Source organism: Halichoerus grypus, chromosome 5, assembly GCF_964656455.1.
Source record: "Halichoerus grypus chromosome 5, mHalGry1.hap1.1, whole genome shotgun sequence".
In the NCBI taxonomy this organism is placed as follows: domain Eukaryota; kingdom Metazoa; phylum Chordata; class Mammalia; order Carnivora; family Phocidae; genus Halichoerus; species Halichoerus grypus.
Window position 1 is genome coordinate 140,128,713 of NC_135716.1, and position 20,397 is coordinate 140,149,109.

Sequence of the window (20,397 nt, forward strand, 5' to 3'; positions counted from 1 at the left end):
CATGGAGAATGCATGCACAATGCCTTTAAGAAAGAATAAGACCATGACTAGTAAATATTTATTTCAAAAATTTTACTGAGAAATGTTCAATAACAACAACAAACATGAAACTGGTGATTCTCATGCTACTGTCCCCTACATCTAGAGAACGTAACAACTGGCTTAGATGACAAAACAGAGCTGCACCTATGGAGGAGTCAAAACTAAGGAGAAAGAGGATATAGTAGAACATATCCCAGAAAATCCTTTAAAATCTCTATAAAGCTTAACACAAATTTTTATCTCTTAATTCTTGGTGATCTGTATACTAGATTGCCTGTGGCCATATTTGCACACTACCTTCGACATCTATTTAATTCCTTGAATACAGCAAATTTTGTAATTTCACTGAGCACCAGATACAGTTGACTCATTATAAACTAAACTATTTGAATGTTCCTACAGCAAGATGCTCATGTGCCTCCCTCATATCTTGTATGCTTTTTGTATCATGAGCATCTTGCTATAATATATATGATATAAAACACTTTGCAAAGGAAACCAGAACATGTCCAATTACAAAATCTATGAACATACAATTCCAGAGTGACATAATTAACCCAAGTAGTAAAAATGATATCATTAGCACAAAAATAACTTCTAAAATTTGAAGACTCAGCTAGTTAATGAGGTGTCATCACTAACATAGCTGTGCATGATTAGTAACCAATACTGCCATTTTAGTGCAAGGGCTTACTGGATTCTCTGAGCACTTTCTTCCCCCCAGGAATTGCAACTAAGGAGCTTTACTTAGGTTCAAGTGAGGAACAGGGAGAAGAGAAAGAAAATCTGGTTAACTGAGTACGGTACCTTTTTTAAAAAGTGAGTTTGGTTTCTTCCTTCCTTTCCCTCTTTCTTTCTTTCCCTTTCTTTCTTTCTTTCTTTCTTTCATATTTTCTGAATGAACTCTAATCCACATAATTTTAAAAGGAGCTAATATTATAGCAGAACTCTATTAGACACTAAGGGATATCCACATGATTGGCTGTTGTGGGGAAGAGAGATACAAAGCAGCAGAGTACATGCACTCGCAGAGACCAATCTCATGGGCTAGCGAGACTCTGTAATAAACACCGAGTGCTAAAACATGACATCTCTAACTTCTGACCTCAACCAACCTCTCATTGATCTCTTGATCATTTACGGCAGATATATGACAGCAATTAATCACAAGGGTTACACAGGATAATTAAAAGGAGATGTGTGAATATGAAAATTTTACCTCCAGAATCTCAATTCTTCTCTCTTTCTCTGCCAACTGCTTTCTAAGTAGCATTATTTCAGCTGATGCTGGATTTAATTTGGGATCTAAAGTTTTTATTACCTGTTTAAAGAAAAAAAATATTTTACATCTACTTTATTTTATCAAGTATTGAAATATAATAACATTGTCTATAGCATCTCTGTAAATAAAGTGGAAAATTATCCAGAAAGTAAAATTATCCAGGTACTAACTATGGCTTATTTGGCAATTAAATTTGAATAACAAAAATAGCATTCTATAAAGGTACAATGGTATCAAACTTCAGTACAAAAATGGAAAGATCCCTCTCCCAAAATAAAATTTCCTTTCTCACAGGCTTGGTACTCAGACAGTAATTTAGTCTTATTAAGCTTTGAGCACTAAGGTCTTGAAATAACACTTTTCATATTTATATGATGAGTATTTTTTTAAATTAAAATGAATTTGATAATTATATGGGAACTGATTATACAAAGTAAGTAACAAAAAATACATAGCAACAATCTTTTTACTACCATTATCTAGTTAAATGTAATTCAATATATGAGATCAATATAATAGAAACTGGTGATTTTATCTGCAAACCAGAGGGTGGCTCAATCACATTTATGGAAATTACTAACATTTAGGTAAAAGATATTCAATCAGAATGTTGTTCAGAGACTCAAGCAAACTATGTAGCCAGCAGAATAACAAGAAATTAACTCAGAAATATCAGGTGTATGTCAGGAACAAAAACAAATTTCCAATAATAAGATCACCTGTATGATGTAATTACAAATCTATTAACAAAGATTTAAAATTATTTAAAGAGGAAGATTTCACCTATATTTATAGAGGTAAGGGAAAAAGACTAAAAGGTAATATACTAAACATTCCTGCAGTTCGTTCAGAACAATTTGCTGAGTGCCGAATATGGCAGGCACTTGGTGGGGGCACGTGGGGATATAGGAGACTCGGTGCCTGCCCTCACGGAGTTCACATTATAAAAGCAGAGTTTAAATCATAATTTAATTACAAAGACACATCATAATTTGTTACCTCTAGGTGATAAAAAGTATGGTTGTGACTTTTCACTATTTTCTGAATTTTCTATCATGGACATTATGTTACTATAATTAACTCTCCCTCCAAATAACGTAAAGGTAAAAAAATGCAATCATATTTATTACACAAGCAATTGTTTTTTTAAATGATAGTGCTCAATGATGACAAGAATATGGTATTCATTGTCAGTGCTTTGTCTATTTAGTTGTAATCCTTTTAGAATATCATTTAGAAATAAGTATCAAGCATCTTAATATTTTCTTATCCTTTGACCTAGAACTTCCATTTGACCCATTAACCTAGGAACAAGGCTAAGATAATAAACCAAAATAAGGGGCAAGCTTTCTGTATAAATATGTTGCCTATAGTCTTATTTCTAGAAGCAAGAAGAAAAAAGAAATGGAAATGAACTATTTCCAACAACAGGATGATGATGACTAAGTCAATTATGATATACCCCACTCAACTGAGTATCATACAGCCATTCTTTTATTTTGCAAAGTCTGCTCCATAAGTGTCTGTCTTGTTTACTGCTGTATTCCCAGTGCTTAGTATAACAGGTGCTCAATAAGTATTAAATTACATTTATATAACATGAGGAAATTATTTTAACTTTTAAAATGTGTTTTAACTTTTAAAATCATATGTGCTATGATCATACAAATTGTGTATGTGTGTGTGTGTGTGTGTGTGTGTGTGTGTGTGGTCTGTATTGTGGTCAGCAATCACGGAGACAATATACATTGAAAAAAATGCTCTGGTAAGAAAATACACCGAAAAGTTAATAGCAGTTATCTCTGAGAACCTTTCTATGTTTTATGTTTTCTACTAAGAGCATTTATACTTTTGTATACTTTTGTAGTTGAGAGAAACTGGACTGTGGCAGAGACTGATTGCCTTTGTTTACCAGGGTTCTCTAGAAGCTGCATGCCTGAGTCGCCCATTGAAATGAGGGTGAAAGTGGTTCACGGCTCCCAGGCTGCCCCATCACAAATCTCCTCCAGTGCAGTCTAGGCTGGCCTCCCTTGTCTACCGGCTGGACTATCTCGAGTGAGCTTGGGAATGCCACGTTCAAGAAGGCAAAGCCTCTGTCAGCTGGGGGCTCTGGCAGATTGCACGGAACAGAGCCCCTGCCCCACTGAAAGATGGGCTTCCTGTGATCAAGAAGTAACTTCTACCTTTTAAGCCCTGAGATCATGAGGTTTATCTGTTGCTGCAGGTACTTACAACTTAATAAATATAAAACTTAAACATAAAAAGAACAGACATATTAGCAGCATTTTTAAGCTTCATCATATAATCCTTTTATTCAATAACTAGAAAAAAGTATATTAACATTCTCTAAGAGAGAATACTTATAATTAATTAGGAAAATATGCAGTATTCATGGAAATAAAAGATTTTATTAGAATAGCACTTACAGATATTTAAGTTTGAAATAAGGAAAAAAAAATTAGTCTGGTAAACATCAGAATAGTGCCTAACTGTCTAATCTAGACTGAAGGCTAAAACAATTTTAAACAAGTTTGAAGAGCTAAATTTTCACAAAAGGCAAATGTTCACTTTAAGAGCTAAAGGTTCCATACTTCCTAACAGTCATCTCCCCTAATGAGGTCACTCCAGTCCCCGCTGAAAACTGTCCCAATAAAGCCCTGTGTTTGTTTTACCTGATGCTCATGAGTGAGAGTCAGAGAGCATGAAAACTGGCCCGCAAGGCAGGGAAGAGGGAGCAAAGTGACGTGACACAGAGAGGGGAGGAACAGTCCCACAGGCGGAACTGGCTTAATAAGAACCTGAGTCAGAAGAGTTGGGCTCCAAAAGACCAGTCACTCACATTTCTTGCTTTCTCCAAGTACATTTTATATCTCTCCTCCATCGCTTTCATATCTTCATCTTTCTTCTGAAGAGCAGCTTCAAGTTCATTGATCTTTTGTGCTATTATTGAAAAGGAAATGAAACATGACCAATTTAAAATACTCCCTCTTCACACAAGAATTGTACTTATTATATTTTTTTCTAAAGACTGATGAGAGAACTTAAAAGAGTAACGTTTATTTCTTCTTTGTAATGAATTCTTATCTAAAACTTTTGAACTATAACCAATACATCCTCGATCATTTCATATTATTCTTGCTTAAAAAATATCTAAATCTGCTTTATTCAGCTATTTTTCTCCTTTCTCTCAAGTGTTTCAATGAGCAAATACACTTTACAATGTAATCACAACCATCATTAGAAAATAAAGCATGCCTTCTACACAATGTTTAAAGGTTACTTTGATTATACACTATTTTATTTACATTTCCATAGTATTAATTCTACTATATTTTACAATGTTTGATACTCCTATATATCAATCAGTTCATTTTATTAGATTTTTTTTTTTGCTTTAAGATTAGATCATTTATTAATTACTTAAATCACTAAAAAATTACCATGGTTCTTATTTGCAATGTATGTATTTATGGAATGTCCAGAAAGTTATACACAGTTCTTGCATCCTTCAACTAAAAAGGGCAAGTCCTTAGATGTAGTCTGATCCAGGTTTTTACAAATACCTACCGTTCTGGTTTACATCTGGCTGAAGATCCTCAATGAGCTCTTGTTTCTTCTGTAATTCTTCCTGGACCTCAGTTAGTTTTTCCCTAAGTAGTGGAAAGAGCATGGAGTTTTGGAAACAAACAGACCTAAGAATGAAAACTGATTTCTGCCACATAACATTTGTGGACTGTGGGCAAATCCCTTTCTGATCCTGAATCTCCTCACCTGTGAAATGGGAGTAATACCTGCCACATATTATAGGGGTTGCTGTGAGAAGGTAAACTGCCTGGCACATGATGGGTGCTAAAAATGTTAATTTTTTCCCCTTGCCATCCTTGCTTCCTAAGAAAGTCAAAGGAAATATTTTATGGGTTAAACATCCCACATCCCCACACAGTCAAGTTGTGACAGTTGTCTGCTTTATAAACCCTTCAAATGACATTAGTGATTGAAAAATGTAGGATCTGGGATCACTGGCAGGCAGGCTGAATATTTTAGAACATTTTTCTTTTCACTTCTTGGTGGCAGTGGTGAACATTCAATTGCCATCAGGGGATTTTTCTTATGAACAAAATCAGAAAAGGATACTAACTTTAGAAGTTTTTAAAACCCTTCCCCTTGCATATTTGAAATGAAATATCAGTTTTACTTACATATGAGCTTCCAACTTCTGCTTTAGTTTGCTGGACTATAAAAATTAAAAAAAGTTGCTGTAAGATAACTTTTGTGACAAAGATAAATTTTCCAGATATCAAAATCTCTTTATCTCCCTTTGAAGTGTATTATTTAAAATTATAAATGTTTCAAAAATTTGTATTTCTAATAACATACTCGTAAAAACATAAAATTTTAGGTATTTTTTACTTCAAAGGGAAAGGAAAGGAGGTTAGGAAATGAAAGAAGGATGAGTACAATAGTAAAAAGAAAAATGCTTCATATTTCTGAATACCATGAAAATAAAATTTAAACTTGAAGAAAAATAGCAAATGCAAGCTGAATGTGATATACTGAGGAGTATCAAACGTTTAAAAATCATTATTTAAAATATAAATTTTAAGATTTTAGGCCTTTAAATGAAGAATAGACTTAAATAATTATCTTTATAATAAAGCGTTATCATTACAAATGCGAGCACTTTAATATTAACATCAAAACAGAGCAAGTGGATTTTGTTAAAAAATGAAATTTAAGACATAAAACTTCCTCTTTAAAAAGCAGGAGTTTAAATTGCAATACTGGTTCAAGATCATCTACTGAATAGATAAATGAAGGGTTTAAAACATATAATGTGAAATATAACTCAGACACTAATACATTTTAAAAAGAGAAACATAAAACCTTTAAAAATACTGCAATCCAAAAATGTACTCCCCCCAAATAGATCCCATTTTAAAAGTATTCCCTACTGTGGCTTAGAAAAAATATTTGTATTAGAGAGGTTACAATACCGTATATATGCACATACGAGATGCCGCCATGCATGAGACGATTTCTATTTTCCAAGCCCCCGAGGAAAAAAGAGAAAATCATATAAAGCATATAAAAGAGAGAGAGGAAACACAACCCTTTCAGTCTTCTTTCTCATCTCTTTACTTACTCTTAATAGCTCTCTCCCCCGTCAACACAGGTACAACCACCTCACATTGTATCTACCCAGTATCTAATGTACATTGAGCCCTATCTTTTTGTTGTTGTTATAGTTAAATGCCTCCCTCCCTCCACTGTTACTTCTTTTCCCCTCTGCATACAGAGATCCAACTACAGACACACTGCTAGGTATATTCAGATTTGGGCTGTTCGAGCTCTGCTGAGTCCTCTTATCTGTCCCCTACAATGTTTGCCATCAAAGCCCATTAGAAATGGTGAGGCCATAAGTCTGCTTGCAAGGAAGGAAGAAATAAGGGGTGACTGATGTCTTCAAAACTGCATTAAGGTTTCTGTCTTTTGGAGGTTGGTATGATCCACTTCTTTGACACTCTTTGGTAGAAATCATTGTCTTACTCTCTCCTCTCTGTTAGATTTCCTCAATTCTGACTGCTGACTACTCTTACTAGGACTTTTCTCAAGCCTGAGAAAAGAGCTGTGAAGACCTCACTCATAGCATGCTCTCAAACAGGAATTACCATGAATTTAGGTGTAGCTGTTGAAGTAGGACAGATAGAAATCACCTTCCAATACATACGATTAATTTATAGGCTCCAGGTTGGCAAAATCACTGCATCTGTTATGCAGATATATACGGTATTCGAGGGTACCCCCAAAGATAAGGGTAGCACTTTCAAATACAGGACTAATTTGGGCATCAGGACCTATGGCAGAGAGTCCACACACAGCAGAATTATTACAATGTTTAAGTTACTTACACTTTCTCCTTCAGACCTGGAGCCTTGTTCCTGTAAAGATTTCTGGAGGTCCTCAATCTGCTGCTGCAATTCTCGGATACGCTCTTTGCTCAGCCTATTGTTAAGATGAATCATATGTATTTATTTGTATTGAAAGTCAAAGTAGTTATGGATCTATAAAGGTACATTTGTGCAATTTAACTCACGCAGTCTGCATTTAATAGCAATGATGAATGCCCAACAATTGTCTGTGGCTAGGTATAATATACAGTGTAAGTACAGTAAGCTACTTGCAAGAAAATACTTTTTAAAAAAGAAGACATTTTATCATGGACGTATATATGCCCACATTTAAAAATTTCAGATACTTGTGTGCCAGCTGCAAAAGCACATCAATTCTGCACTGTCCTCGCTGGTATGAAAATCAGAAAAGTAGTTCAGTTTTCCTATACTTTTATCTTTAATGAATGGGAACTAGGTTTCTTCTTCTTGTTTCGGATTTCACAGTGTATTGACCAAGGCCACCATTTCCCAACCATTTCTTCATAACTTTTTATTTAAATTAAAGAGACTAACACTAGCAACTAGGGCACATTTCTAACTTGGCAAAATCTTGTTCTTTAAAACCCTGCTTAAGAGTTACCTCCGCTGAGGTTACCAGCAAGAGAAAGTATCTGACGGTCTCTTTTCATGTATATATGACCTAACACACCTGCCTATTATAACACTCCACTGTTCCACTATTGCAGGTATCACATAATATAATCATTATTCATATGTCTATCTTCCTATAGTAACTCTTTAAAAGCTGTAACTTTGTATCTCCAGTGGTGATATTGAACTGGATAGGATAGTAAAATCTGATGGTCCTTTCAGAAAGCTAAAATGTTGATGTAATACAATATATACAAGTTTGAGAGAGAAGGTTCAAGTGTATCTAAAATTCCTGGTGGTCTCTAAGATCTAACAAAGTTTGGTCAAATAAAATCAAACAGTTTTATAGCAAAATATGCTATTTATAAGAGGCAAGTTAGCACAGTGGTTAAGAGTCCGGACTCAGGAATCAGACTGACAGAAAGTTCAAATGTGGGATTGAAAATTTACTAGCTTGTAACTCTGGACAAGTTACTTAGCCTCCTTCAACCTCAGCTTCCTTATCCATAAAAAAGAGATAATTTCAATTCTCACTTCATAGAGTTTTTGTGAGGATTTCTGAGTGAATACGAAAAAAGTGCTTAGAAAAGTGCCTGGCATATAGTGAACACTATATCAACTGTTATATATTTTTAATACTCTAATTCTTGAGCACCTCATTGCTATCAGATGAGTACACCATTTGCTTTTATAGCTGAAGACACCAAGTGTGAGTTTAACTTGCCCAGGACAGAACAGCTAATAAATTTAAATAGAGATGGGGCTCAAATTTGACTGCATGGTCTATGTTCTATCCATGTACAGACCGCAGCCCAAAGCCAGATTGTCATTTATCCATTTGTTAAATTTTCTGTGGATTGTGAAAACATATAAATGAAATTCAAGAAAAAGCAGCCAGGTTAATAAAGTCTGCTAAAGGGGCGCATGGGTGGCTCAGTCGTTAAGCGTCTGCCTTCGGCTCAGGTCATGATCCTGGGGTCCTGGGATCGAGCCCCACATCGGGCTCCCTGCTCTGCGGGAAGCCTGCTTCTCCCTCTCCCACCCCCCATGCTTGTGTTTCCTCTCTCGCTGTGTCTCTCTCAAATAAATAAATAAAATCTTTAAAAAATAAAAAAATAAAAAAAAATAAAGTCTGCTAAAATAATGGAAGTGAGAGGCTGAAAACAACAATTTAAACTTCTTTAAATTCTACTTATTTTAACTACGTGGCTAGCTAATGGAATCACTATGAATGTCAATTACAAAAGTGTGTGTCACCTTTGCTCGGTTTCCAGTTCATTCATCTTGCGGTGCTTCTGTTCCAGCTGCTCCTGAAGTTCCTCAATACGCTCGTTCTCAGTACCTTCCTGTTGCAAGCGGAGCATCTTATTTTCATGTTGCAGTCGAATAAACACTTCCCTGAGGTTGAAAAGCAAAGTTTGTTTTTAAATTTTTTAAATGTACATTTTACATTTTTTTACATTGTGAACTTTTAGAAAACTCCTGTTCATTCAATAGCTGTCATTTAAAAATGTTACCAATGTTTCTGAAATTTTTTAAGAAAAAACTATGTACATTGTAAGACTGTCTCAAAAAACAAGTAATAAATTTTTCAGAGCATAAGTATTATATTATATATCATTAAATATTATGCAAATTCCAAAAGAAAAGAGTTATTTTACTGGTAACTTAGATGCTATTCACTATAGCATAATCTCAGAAAATATATGCATTAAAAGCAATAGATTTAAGAAATCAGTTTGTTTAATATTTTTTAAATATACTCTTATGATGACAGTCATATGACTGCTTCTAGGTTTTTTTGTTTTCAAAAAACAATTTTTCTAAAAAGTTTACAAATACACATTTTCTAAAATGCAAATGATAGGGATGGTATTAAATAAAAAAGTAATGTTCTCCTACCTGCTGCCTCCCTAAATGCATTTTTTAAGATTTTATTTATTTATTTGACAAAGAGAGAGAGAGATAGTACAAGCAGGGGGAGTGGCAGGTAGAAGGAGAAACAGGCTTCCCACTGAGCAGGGAGCCCGATGTGGGGCTCGATCCCAGGACCCTGGGATCATGACCTGAGCCGAAGGCAGATGCTTAACTGACTAAGCCACCCAGGTGCCCCTAAATGCAATTTCTTAAAAGCAACTAATTTCAATTAATCTCAATTTGTGTTCTTCGGAATGGCAACATCATGACTTTAAAATACAGCGCATATGGCTATTTTTTTTTCAAATGGCTATTTTTAAAGTGACATTAATATCACTGGATATTAACAACTAAAAAGTTGCTTGCCAGTCCAGCATGTAAGGAGCTCTGTCTTAACAATAAAAAATTGAACAAAATGAAAATTAACATATTTGCAAACTATATGCTGAGTGAAAGCAGTCACAAAAGGCTGCCTATTGTAGGACTCACGTATGTTAAATTCCGTTACCAGGCAACTTGACAAAGAGTTGATTTTCCGCTGCCTAGTGCTGGAGCCTGGGGGGAGGCAGGACTGAGGAAGAACTGCTAAGAGGCACAGGGTATTTTTTGGGGGAGAATGGAATGTTCTCAAATCAGATAGCTGTACAACTCTATGACTACACTAAACACCACTGAGCCATACAGTTTTAAATGGGTGAATTATATCTCAATAAATCTGCTTAAGAGTAGAGTCTGAAGTAGTAAATAAAACTGTTACCACAAAAAGGAAAGGAAAACCATAAAAAGATACCAGATTAGTCAAATACCTAGAAGCAAACATAGCAGTAGGATACCACGATAAAAGTTGGTTAAAAGGAAACTCTAAAATTTGTATTTTATTTAACTTCTGTTTAATCCTTCTGCTATTATTCATAGCTCCTCTCCTATTAGTTTCACCCGTGTGGATGTGAATGCCAGGTATAAAAAAGTTTTTCCATTGAGTTTATGGGTAGGAAAAGAAGTTCAACACAATAAAAGTCATATTATAAAAACTAGAATATTTTATTCATCTAGTTTGTGAAATTTTACTTCTAATAAATTCTAAAACTGCTGTAGTAGCAGTAACAATCTAAGAAGTTCAGGGGTGCCTGGGTGGCTCAGTTGTTGGGCGTCTGCCTTCAGCTCAGGTCATGATCCCAGGGTCCTGGGATGGAGCCCCACATCCGGCTCCCTGCTCAGGGGGAAGCCTGCTTCTCCCTCTCCCACTCCCCCTGCTTGTGTTCCCTCTCTCGCTGTCTCTCTCTCTGTCAAAAAATAAAATAAAATCTTTAAAATAAAAATTAAAAAAAAAAAATCTAAGAAGTTCAAGCAGATGAGACAAAGTAATTTTGAGCTCCATGACTCATAAAATGGAACACTCTAAAGGCTAATAATTTTTTTAGAAAGAAATCATATTTCTAATATTAAGTATAGATTATCAATTAATAAAAACAAATTTACCTATATTCCACTGGCATAATCTCAGCAGCAAGATTCTCATAACTTTTTGTAGCAGACGCATCTAAACAACAACAACAAAAGATTAACATTGCAGTATTTCTACCATTAAAAAAACTTTTCTAAATCCAACAAAATTCACCTGTTTGGTTTAGATGATCTTGTTGTACTTGTGAACATCGAAGCTCTTCATTCGTTTCTTTCAGAGTATCACGTTGTTCTATTAGTCTCTAAAAAAGAATTGTTTATATAAGCAAAATATTTAATTTTGCCCACCAGAAATGTAATTTATGCTTATAATAATTTATCTTAAGTTAATTTCATAATTGCTGCTTAATTAAAAGTGACGTTTTAGTTTCAGTGCTAAGAGGTAATTTTCTCTTACATAAATCTCGTAAATAATCTTGATACAACATAAATCTTATAATTTCCCCATTAGATAATTTATCTTTGAACCAAACTGATGTAATTATGCAATGGAGTACAAATGTGCAACTGCAGAGTAATTAAAAAAAAAAAAAAAGCATGGACTTTGGAGGCAAATAGATCATGGCTTGAACTCCAGTCTCACTTTTTCCTAGTGTTTATATCACCTACAGTCAGTTATTTGACTCTTTGGCTTTAGTATCCACATCATCAATATGGAAATGCAGATACATAACCCTTGCAAAAGTGTCCTGAGTAACAAGTGAGGTAAAGTTAGTGGTTACTTGGAAGAACTGATGAGCCAATACTGATACACTATTATTAACTAAAGGACATTATGGTTCACTCTGTTTTACTTTTATGGGTTCTGACAAATGTATAATGTATCCATCATTACAATATCATGGTCAATTGATTTTCAACAAAGGTATCAAGACAATTAATAGGGAAAGAATCATCTTGTCAACAGATAGTGCTAGGACTACTGAATATCCACACACAAAAGAATGAAATTGGGCCCCTATTTTACACCATATACAAAAATTAATTCAAAATTAATCACAGACTAAATATAAGAGCTAAAACTGTAAAATTAGAAACATAAGCAAAAATCTTTATAACCTCAGAGTACTCAGTGATTTCACAGAAATACTGCCAAAAAAGCATAAACAACAAAAGAAAAAAAAGGTAACTGATTTCATCAAATGAGAAACTATTCTGTTGCAAACAGCACCATCAAAAAAATTAGAAGAACCCACAGAATAAAAGAACATATTTGCAAATCATATATTTGAGAAGGAACTTATATCCATAATCTATAAAGAACTCTTACAACTCAATAAAAAAGCAAATAACCTAAATAAAACATGAGTAAGGGATTTGAAGAGACATTTCTCCAGCGAAGACATACAAATGGCCAATAAGTACATGAAAAAATGCTCAACATCATTAGTCATTAGGGAAATGCAAGTCAAAACCACAATAGCATACCACTTCATACTCACTAGGATAGCTAAAATTAAAAGTCTGGTAAGTGTTGGCAAGGATATGGAGAAACTGAAAACCTTTACAAATTGATGAGAATGAAAAATGGTTCATCTACTTTAGAAAACAGCATGGTAGCTCCTTAAAAGGTTAACCATAGTTACCATATGACCCAGCAGTACCATTCCTAGGTACGTACTCAAGAAATGAAAACACATGCCTACATAAAAACTTCTAAATAAATGTTCATAGCCACATTATTTGTTTAATAGCCCAAATGTCCATAAAATGATGAATGGATAAATAAAATGTGGTATATCTATAGAATGGAGTATTATTCAACATTAAAACAAAGTACTGATTCATGCTATGACACTGATGAACTTTGAAAGCATTAATCCACATGAAGGAATCTAGCCACAAAACTGATACAGTATATGATGGCATATCCTGGACAGACTGGGCAAATCTGTAGAGACAGAAAATGGGTGAATGGTTGCGAAGGCCTTGGGGAGGGGAGCAGGATGCAGGGCAGCCACCAGCAGGCACACTAACGGGCTGACGACAGCGCTCTAAAATCCGACTGTGGTGATGGCTGCACAGCTGCGAATACACCAGCGACTCCTGCACTGTACACTTCAAGTGGGCAACATTTATGGGGTACAAATTATATCTCAACAATGCCATTAAAAAATAAAATCCATGGTCCTTGCTCTCAAGAAGCCGACAGTCTAGAATGGGAAAACGTGCAATGAGACACATGGCCTCGCCTCCGTGACTTCATCTTCCCTTGTGAAGGCAATTAACAACACTGCACATTAAATTTCTACTACTTTCTTTTATACCAACACTTGAATTTGGAAAAAGACAGAAGAAGATCTGATTGACATGACTTCCATTCTTAGAACAGCAAGGATAATATTAAACACTAAAAGAGAAGACAGACATATTACTCATCCACTATATTCATGTGTACCTCTTTTTCCTTAAGTAAAGCTTCATGTTTTTCTTCAAGCCGCTTCATTTCAAATGCTAGTGTATCTGCCCTTTTGGATTCAGAGGAAAGTTTATTGTGAAGATCCTGAACCTTTTGTCAGAAACAAAAGTAGATAACAAGAGTATATAATATTAATAGTTTTTCAGAGTTTAATAAATGAGAAACTGATGGGAAATAAAATTTATAGTAAGAATATAATCACGTAATCCTAAATAGTTGTGAAAATAGCATGTAAATAAGAGTTAACACAAATTTTAAAATACCCAAATAATAATTTAGTAAAAAAAAAAAAAAAATCAGCCTTCTATTACTAAAATAATTTAGTAAAAAAAAATTGTCTGATAAATAGAAAAACAGAATATTATCAGTTATAGCTCCATTCTCTAGGCAATTATTACTGGTTACCAGAAATGCTAATAAACAATAAAATGCCCAAAAATATATATAAGCTCAGAAGACAATAAAAAGGGAAAGACCTAGATAACTCAAATTCAATTATCAACCCTGGAATTAAAATCACAGGTAGAAGAATTCTATCATAAGTTCACAGCCAACTATAGGCAATGTTTCTTCACATCTCTATCATTCTTAAAGTATCAAAAGGAATCAAAAGGAAGTTGAGTCTTTTGATTTTATTTTAAAAAATTAAGATATTTCCTTACCTGCCTCTTGTATGTTTCTAACTGCGTACGTGCTGCATTTGCCTTCTTTAATTCTTCTTCTAAGCTGACTGTATTATGCATATACATCATGTTTGTTTCTTGTAAAGTTTTCACCTGCTTGCGAAGGTCGTTCAGATCTTGTAGCTTCTGACGATATATCTCGACTGTTGACTCTAGTTTATTTGCTTTATCAGAGGTAGCCCTATGATAATAAAGACTGCACATTACTGGGTAAGAACTAGTAAATGCACATAGCAATTTTATTCTGTCTGTAAAATTAGTCAACCAGATAATCAATTGGCTGAAACAAAAAAAAAGGAAGGAAGGAAGGAAGGAAATGAGAAAGACAGACAAAAGAAATAAACTTTGTGGGAACTTTGGAAAAAGACTCAAATCCAGCATTGAACCTTTTTGTTGTAAAGGCATCAGAACAAAAATGCCTTAAATCTGACACACTAAATTATCAAACCACTTCATACGGCACAATGTTTAAAAAAGAATGGTTTTGCAAATGCAACTGAACAATTCTAAGCTTCTCTGTAGCTTATGGGCCAATTTTGCTTTGTGTATAGCATTTAGTACAGTTTTGTCCTAAGTATTTGATATACTTAGGAAGTTGACTTGACTTACAATTTGTCTGACAAAGAACTTTGCTTTAGAGTTGTGCTTACCTAACCAACTGGGCTAGAGCAAAAGTAAATACATAAACCAGATCACTTTCCATCACATACAGGTTCAAACGAATGGGTATAAAGATTTTGTTTCAAATGGATATAAAAACTGTGCAACAAAATGGCCCATTAAGAAAATTTAACAGAAAACATAAAGAGCATATGGATAGTCTGTTTGCTTGATTAACATTTCACAGGCAAAAGCCAAATAAAAATTTTATACATTGTCAAGGACAATAAGAGAACCTTGGGATAACCCTGAAATAAATGTTAACTTAATTATACCTATTTTATATCAAATGCCAAAATATGGATTGAGAATGCTTTCCCTTATGTAAAAAGTTCACAAGATACACTAATGAGTACAAGGAGGTCAAGCTAAATGTATCTAAAAGTAGTTCAGCTCACACAGTTTTAAAAAAAAGGTATCATTTTGGGTTTATGAATTCTAATATGAAATTGTGCTAACACAGGTGGCTCAGTCGGTTGGATGTGTCCAACTCTTGATTTCGGATCAGGTCATGATCTCAGGGTTGTGGGATTGGGCCCTACGTCTGGCTCTGCACTAAGAGCGGAGCCTGCTTGGGATTCTCTCTCTCCCTCTTCCTCTGCTCCTACCCTCCCCCAATCCTCGCTCTCTTAAAAAAAAAAAAATGTGGTAACAAGATTTGAATATTCTCCTTAAACTGCAATTACCATCAACAAGCATAAAATAAGTAAAGACTATGAGCCCGGATAAAAACTGATCAGTACTTAATACACAGGAATAAACCTAAGAATCCCTGATTAGAATATGGTATACCAAAATGACTAAGGAATAACTTAGAAGTGACATAATTATATTTAGATATGCCATACCTAAGAACATCTATTTCATCTTTCAGGGCTCTTGTTTCTTCAGCAAGACTAGTCAGTTCATCATTCCTATGCTGAAATTCAATTAGTTGCTTTTCAAGTTCTTCACAGTGAACACGGTAATCATCTTTTGCAGCTTCAAGCCTTGAGTAAAGAAAACAAGTACTTATAATGTAATTTCCATCATTTGTTTTCTTACTGAGACATGTGCAAGACATACTTTAAAATTTTTTTTTTTTTATTCCACACTCAAAAGAAAGACTAAAGGAATAGGACACTTCCAGCTCCTGGATTTGAAACTGGCTGAGAATAAACTTAATGTTCTGATTTTTCATTTTCACTTCTGAAACACTGTGCTTCGTTATCTCTAGCTCTAATAAGAGTTTTAACTTCAAAAGATGAAGAGAAAATATATAAATATGTATTAAAATTACTCAAAAATACATACCACATGCGAAGTGGTAAAATATGAATTCTAAGTAGACTATAATAAATTAAGGATAAATACTTAAACTCTATAGCAACAACAAAAAGTAAAAAGACAACATAGTGAATAAAGTCAAATATTTAAAAAAATTTGATTTACCCAAAGGAATGCAGAAAAGAAAAACAAAAGGATATGACACATGAAAAACAGCAAACTGACAGACTTAATACAACCATAACAAAAATTACATAAAAGGCAAAAAGACTAACACACCAATTAAAAAGGCAGAGACCATCAGACTAGATAACAAAACAAGGCTCAAATATATGCTAATAACAAGAGCTAGTTTAAATATAAAGGCACAGATAGATTAAAAGTAAAAAGATTCAAAAAAACACCATGCAAACAGTAAGCAAAAGAAATTGGGGTAGTTATGTTAACATCAAACAAAATAAATTTTAAGACAAAAGAGTATTATCAGAGATAGAAATATTTCATAATTATAAAAGGGTCAATTCATTAGAAAGCCTTATCATAAATGTGTATATACCTAAAAACAGTTTAAAAATACATGAAGCAAAAACTGACAGAATCAAAGGCAGAAATCCACAAATCCACAATCATTGTTTAATACCAGTCTCCAATAAATGACAGAAACAAAAATATCAGTAAAAATACAGAAGAGCTCTGAACAACACCATTAACCAACTTGATTTGACATGTGTAGAACATGTCAGTCAAAAATTACAGAATACACATCCTTTGCAAGTGCACAGGGAACACTCATCACAATGAAACAGGCCGAGCAATAAAATAAGTATTAATAAGTATCAAAAGACTGAAATCTCGTGAAGTATGCTCTCTAACCACAAGAGACTTAAATTAGAAATTAGCCACAATAAGAAGTCTAGCAAAGCCTTAAATACTTGGAAATTAAACAACACATTTCTGAATAACCCACAAGTCAAGGAAGAAATCACAAAGGAAATTAGAAAATATTTCAGATCAAATAACAACAGAAAGACAACCAGTCAAACTTTGGGGACCCAGCTAAACCAGTGCTTAGAGGAAAATTTACAATTTTAAAGGCTTATATTAGAAATGAAGAAAGGCTTAAAATCAATCATCCAAGTTTCAACCTTAAGAGTCCAGGAAAAGAACAGCAAATTAAATCCAAAGTAAAAGGAAAGAAAGAACTGAGATCTAAAACCAATAATATGGAAAGCTAATAAAGTGTTTGAAAAGATTAATAAAATTGATAAAACCCTAGTAAGAGTGATCAAGAAAAATGAGAAAAAACACAAATTAACCAATATGAGGAATGAAAAAGTGAATATCAGTATAGCTCCTACAGTCATTAAAAGGATAATAAAAGAATATTATGAACAACTTTATGCCAATAAATTCAACAACTTAAATGAAATAAACATACACCTTGAAAAGCACAACTTATCAAACTGACAGAGATTAAACAGAAAACCTGTGAAGCCTTTTGACCATTAACAAAATTGTATTTGTCATTAAAAGCCCTTCACAAAGAAAACCATAGGTCCAGATTGTTTTACTGATAAATTCTATCAAACATTTAAGGAAGAAATAATATTATTCTTACATAAACTCTTTCAGAAAATAGAGGAGGAGAGAATACTTCCCAATTATTCTATGAGACTAGCAGAACTCTGACAACAAAACCTGAAAAAGACATTACAAGAGAAAAAAGTTATAGACCAATATCTATATGTAGACAATCAAAAAATTCTTTCAACATATTAGCAAACTGAATCCAGTCATATATATGCAGAATAATAAGGATGACCAAACTGGTCTAACCCTGAAATATAAGATTGCTCAATATTTAAAAAATTAAACAATCATAATAAAAGAATGAAAAAGAAAAAAACCACACTGTCCTTTCAAGATGTAGAAAAATCATTTGTCAAAAATCAATACCAATTAATGATAAAAACTCTTAACAAGCCAGAAATAAAGGGGAACTCCTGCAAAATGATAAAAAGCACATTAAAAAACTCTACAGCAAGCATCATACTTGATGGTACACTTAACTGAATGTTTTCCCCCTAAGACCTGGAACAAAGTAAGATGTCTGTTCTTGCTCAATGCAAGAAAAATAAATAGAGGGCAGAAATAATAAAAGGAAGATGTAAAGCTCTATTAATAGATTAGATGATTGTACATGCCTTAGATTTTCTACATAAATTACTAGAGTCAATAAGTGAATTAAGAAACTTTACAAGACGTAAGTTTCAAAATATAAGATCAGTTTCAATATATAAAGATCAACTGTAAATATTAGCAGCCACTTTTCAGAATAACTTTAATTGTATTTGTGATAGCATCTACTTGGGAATAAAGTTAATAAAACACATACAAGACTTCTCTGCCGGAAACAACACAACATTGCTGAGAGAAATTAAAGACTTAAATAAATGAAGATACCATATTAGCAGATAGAAATTCTCTATAGTTAAGATATCAATTTTATACAACCTAAATCATGATCACAAAAGGTTTTTTAAACAGAAACTGACTAGCTGACTCTCAATTTTAAGTAATAATGCAGAAGACTTGGAACAGCCGAAGCAAATTTTGAAAGGAAAGAACAAAGTTGGAATACTCACCTTACCTGATTGTAAGCTTACTCTAGAGCTAAAGTAATCAAGACTATACCATACAGGTATAAAGATAAAGTGATCAATGGAAAAGAATTAAGGAGTCCAGAAAATGACCCAAATTTTATGGTTATATCTTTTTCACAAAGGTAGAAAGCAATTTAGAGTAAAACTAAAATCTTTTCAAATTATGATACTGTAACAAGTAGATACCCATATGGAAAATAAAAATAAAGCTTGACCATACACTATTTTTAAAAAAATCAATTCAAGATGGACCACAGACTTACATGTAAAAGATAACACTGTGAAGGTTCTAGAAGAGAATAGTAGAGAGTATCTTCATGGCATGGAAGTAGACAAAGATTTCTTGAGCAGTACACAAAAACACTAATATTAAAAATATTGATAAAGTAGACTTTTAGCATCTAAGTTAAGAACTTCTACTCATTGAAAGACACCATTTAAAAATGCAAAGGCAAGCCACAGAATGAGTGAAATATTACTATGCACATATCTGACAAAGGATTTGCATCCAAATTTTTAAAAATTCCTACAACTAATTGATAATGACAAATAACCCAATGTAAAAACAGGCCAACAGTATGAAGAGACAATTCACAAAGTAAGATATATTTCCAATAAGCACATGAAAAGGGGCTTCTCACATCGCTGGTTAACAGGAAAATGCCAATTAAAGCCATAAGGAGATACTACACTCTTCCTGAACTATTTAGTTAAAAAGATGGGTAAGAACTATGCTATGCAGGCAGAATAACTAGAGCAATGAGAGCAGACTCTGCTCATGGAAGTATAAAATGTTATGACCACTTTGGAAAATGGTTTGACAGTGTCTTTTAAATTAAACACAGAGCTACTGCATAACTCAGCAATACCATTCTATATATTTACCAGTGAGAAATAAGAAAAAATATGTCTACAAAAAGTCTTGTATTACAATGTTCAGACTAGTTTTACTTACAAAATCTGAAAACCCAAATGCCCATCATCTAAAGGAAAATGGATAAATAAGTGTATAATGTGGAATAATTCCAAATATTTGAATACTACTCAGCCATAAAAAAATAACGAATTACAGATACATTCAAAACATAGATGAATCTCACAAACATGCTGAGCAAGGGAAGCCATTCACCAAGGAGTTCATACTGCATGATTCAATTTATGTGACATTCTAGATGAGAGAAAACTAATTTTTGGTAAAAAATAATCAGAAGAGAAATTAGCCTCTGGGAGGTAGACATTGACTGGGAAGAAGCATAAAGAAACTTTCTTCAGTGATTGAAATGAATTGTATTTTGATAAAAGTGTGAAATTACACAGACGTATGCATCTGTTAAAACATGTCAAATTGTACTTAGTATTATTCATCTCACAATATGTAAATGTTACCTTGCAAAAAGAACTGTAAACATACTGAAGTCTTATTAATAGTTTGCTTAATACAAAGGTAAGCTTAGCAATT

At 33.5% G+C, this 20,397-nt stretch overlaps 1 protein-coding gene across 1 annotated transcript in view; it reads right to left on the bottom strand.

The window, feature by feature from the left end:
- Positions 1 to 20,397, bottom strand: part of HOOK1 (hook microtubule tethering protein 1) — a 63,534-nt gene that overhangs the window by 6,194 nt on the left and 36,943 nt on the right. The window contains exons 10-20 of the mRNA XM_036121341.2: positions 15,858 to 15,998; positions 14,329 to 14,530; positions 13,646 to 13,756; positions 11,402 to 11,489; positions 11,263 to 11,323; positions 9,124 to 9,264; positions 7,234 to 7,327; positions 5,524 to 5,558; positions 4,892 to 4,974; positions 4,164 to 4,264; positions 1,262 to 1,363 (exon numbers count right to left, since the gene is read on the bottom strand). Of these exons, the coding sequence (XP_035977234.1) occupies positions 1,262 to 1,363; positions 4,164 to 4,264; positions 4,892 to 4,974; positions 5,524 to 5,558; positions 7,234 to 7,327; positions 9,124 to 9,264; positions 11,263 to 11,323; positions 11,402 to 11,489; positions 13,646 to 13,756; positions 14,329 to 14,530; positions 15,858 to 15,998 (1,159 nt within the window). The remainder of the gene's footprint in view (positions 1 to 1,261; positions 1,364 to 4,163; positions 4,265 to 4,891; positions 4,975 to 5,523; positions 5,559 to 7,233; positions 7,328 to 9,123; positions 9,265 to 11,262; positions 11,324 to 11,401; positions 11,490 to 13,645; positions 13,757 to 14,328; positions 14,531 to 15,857; positions 15,999 to 20,397) is intronic.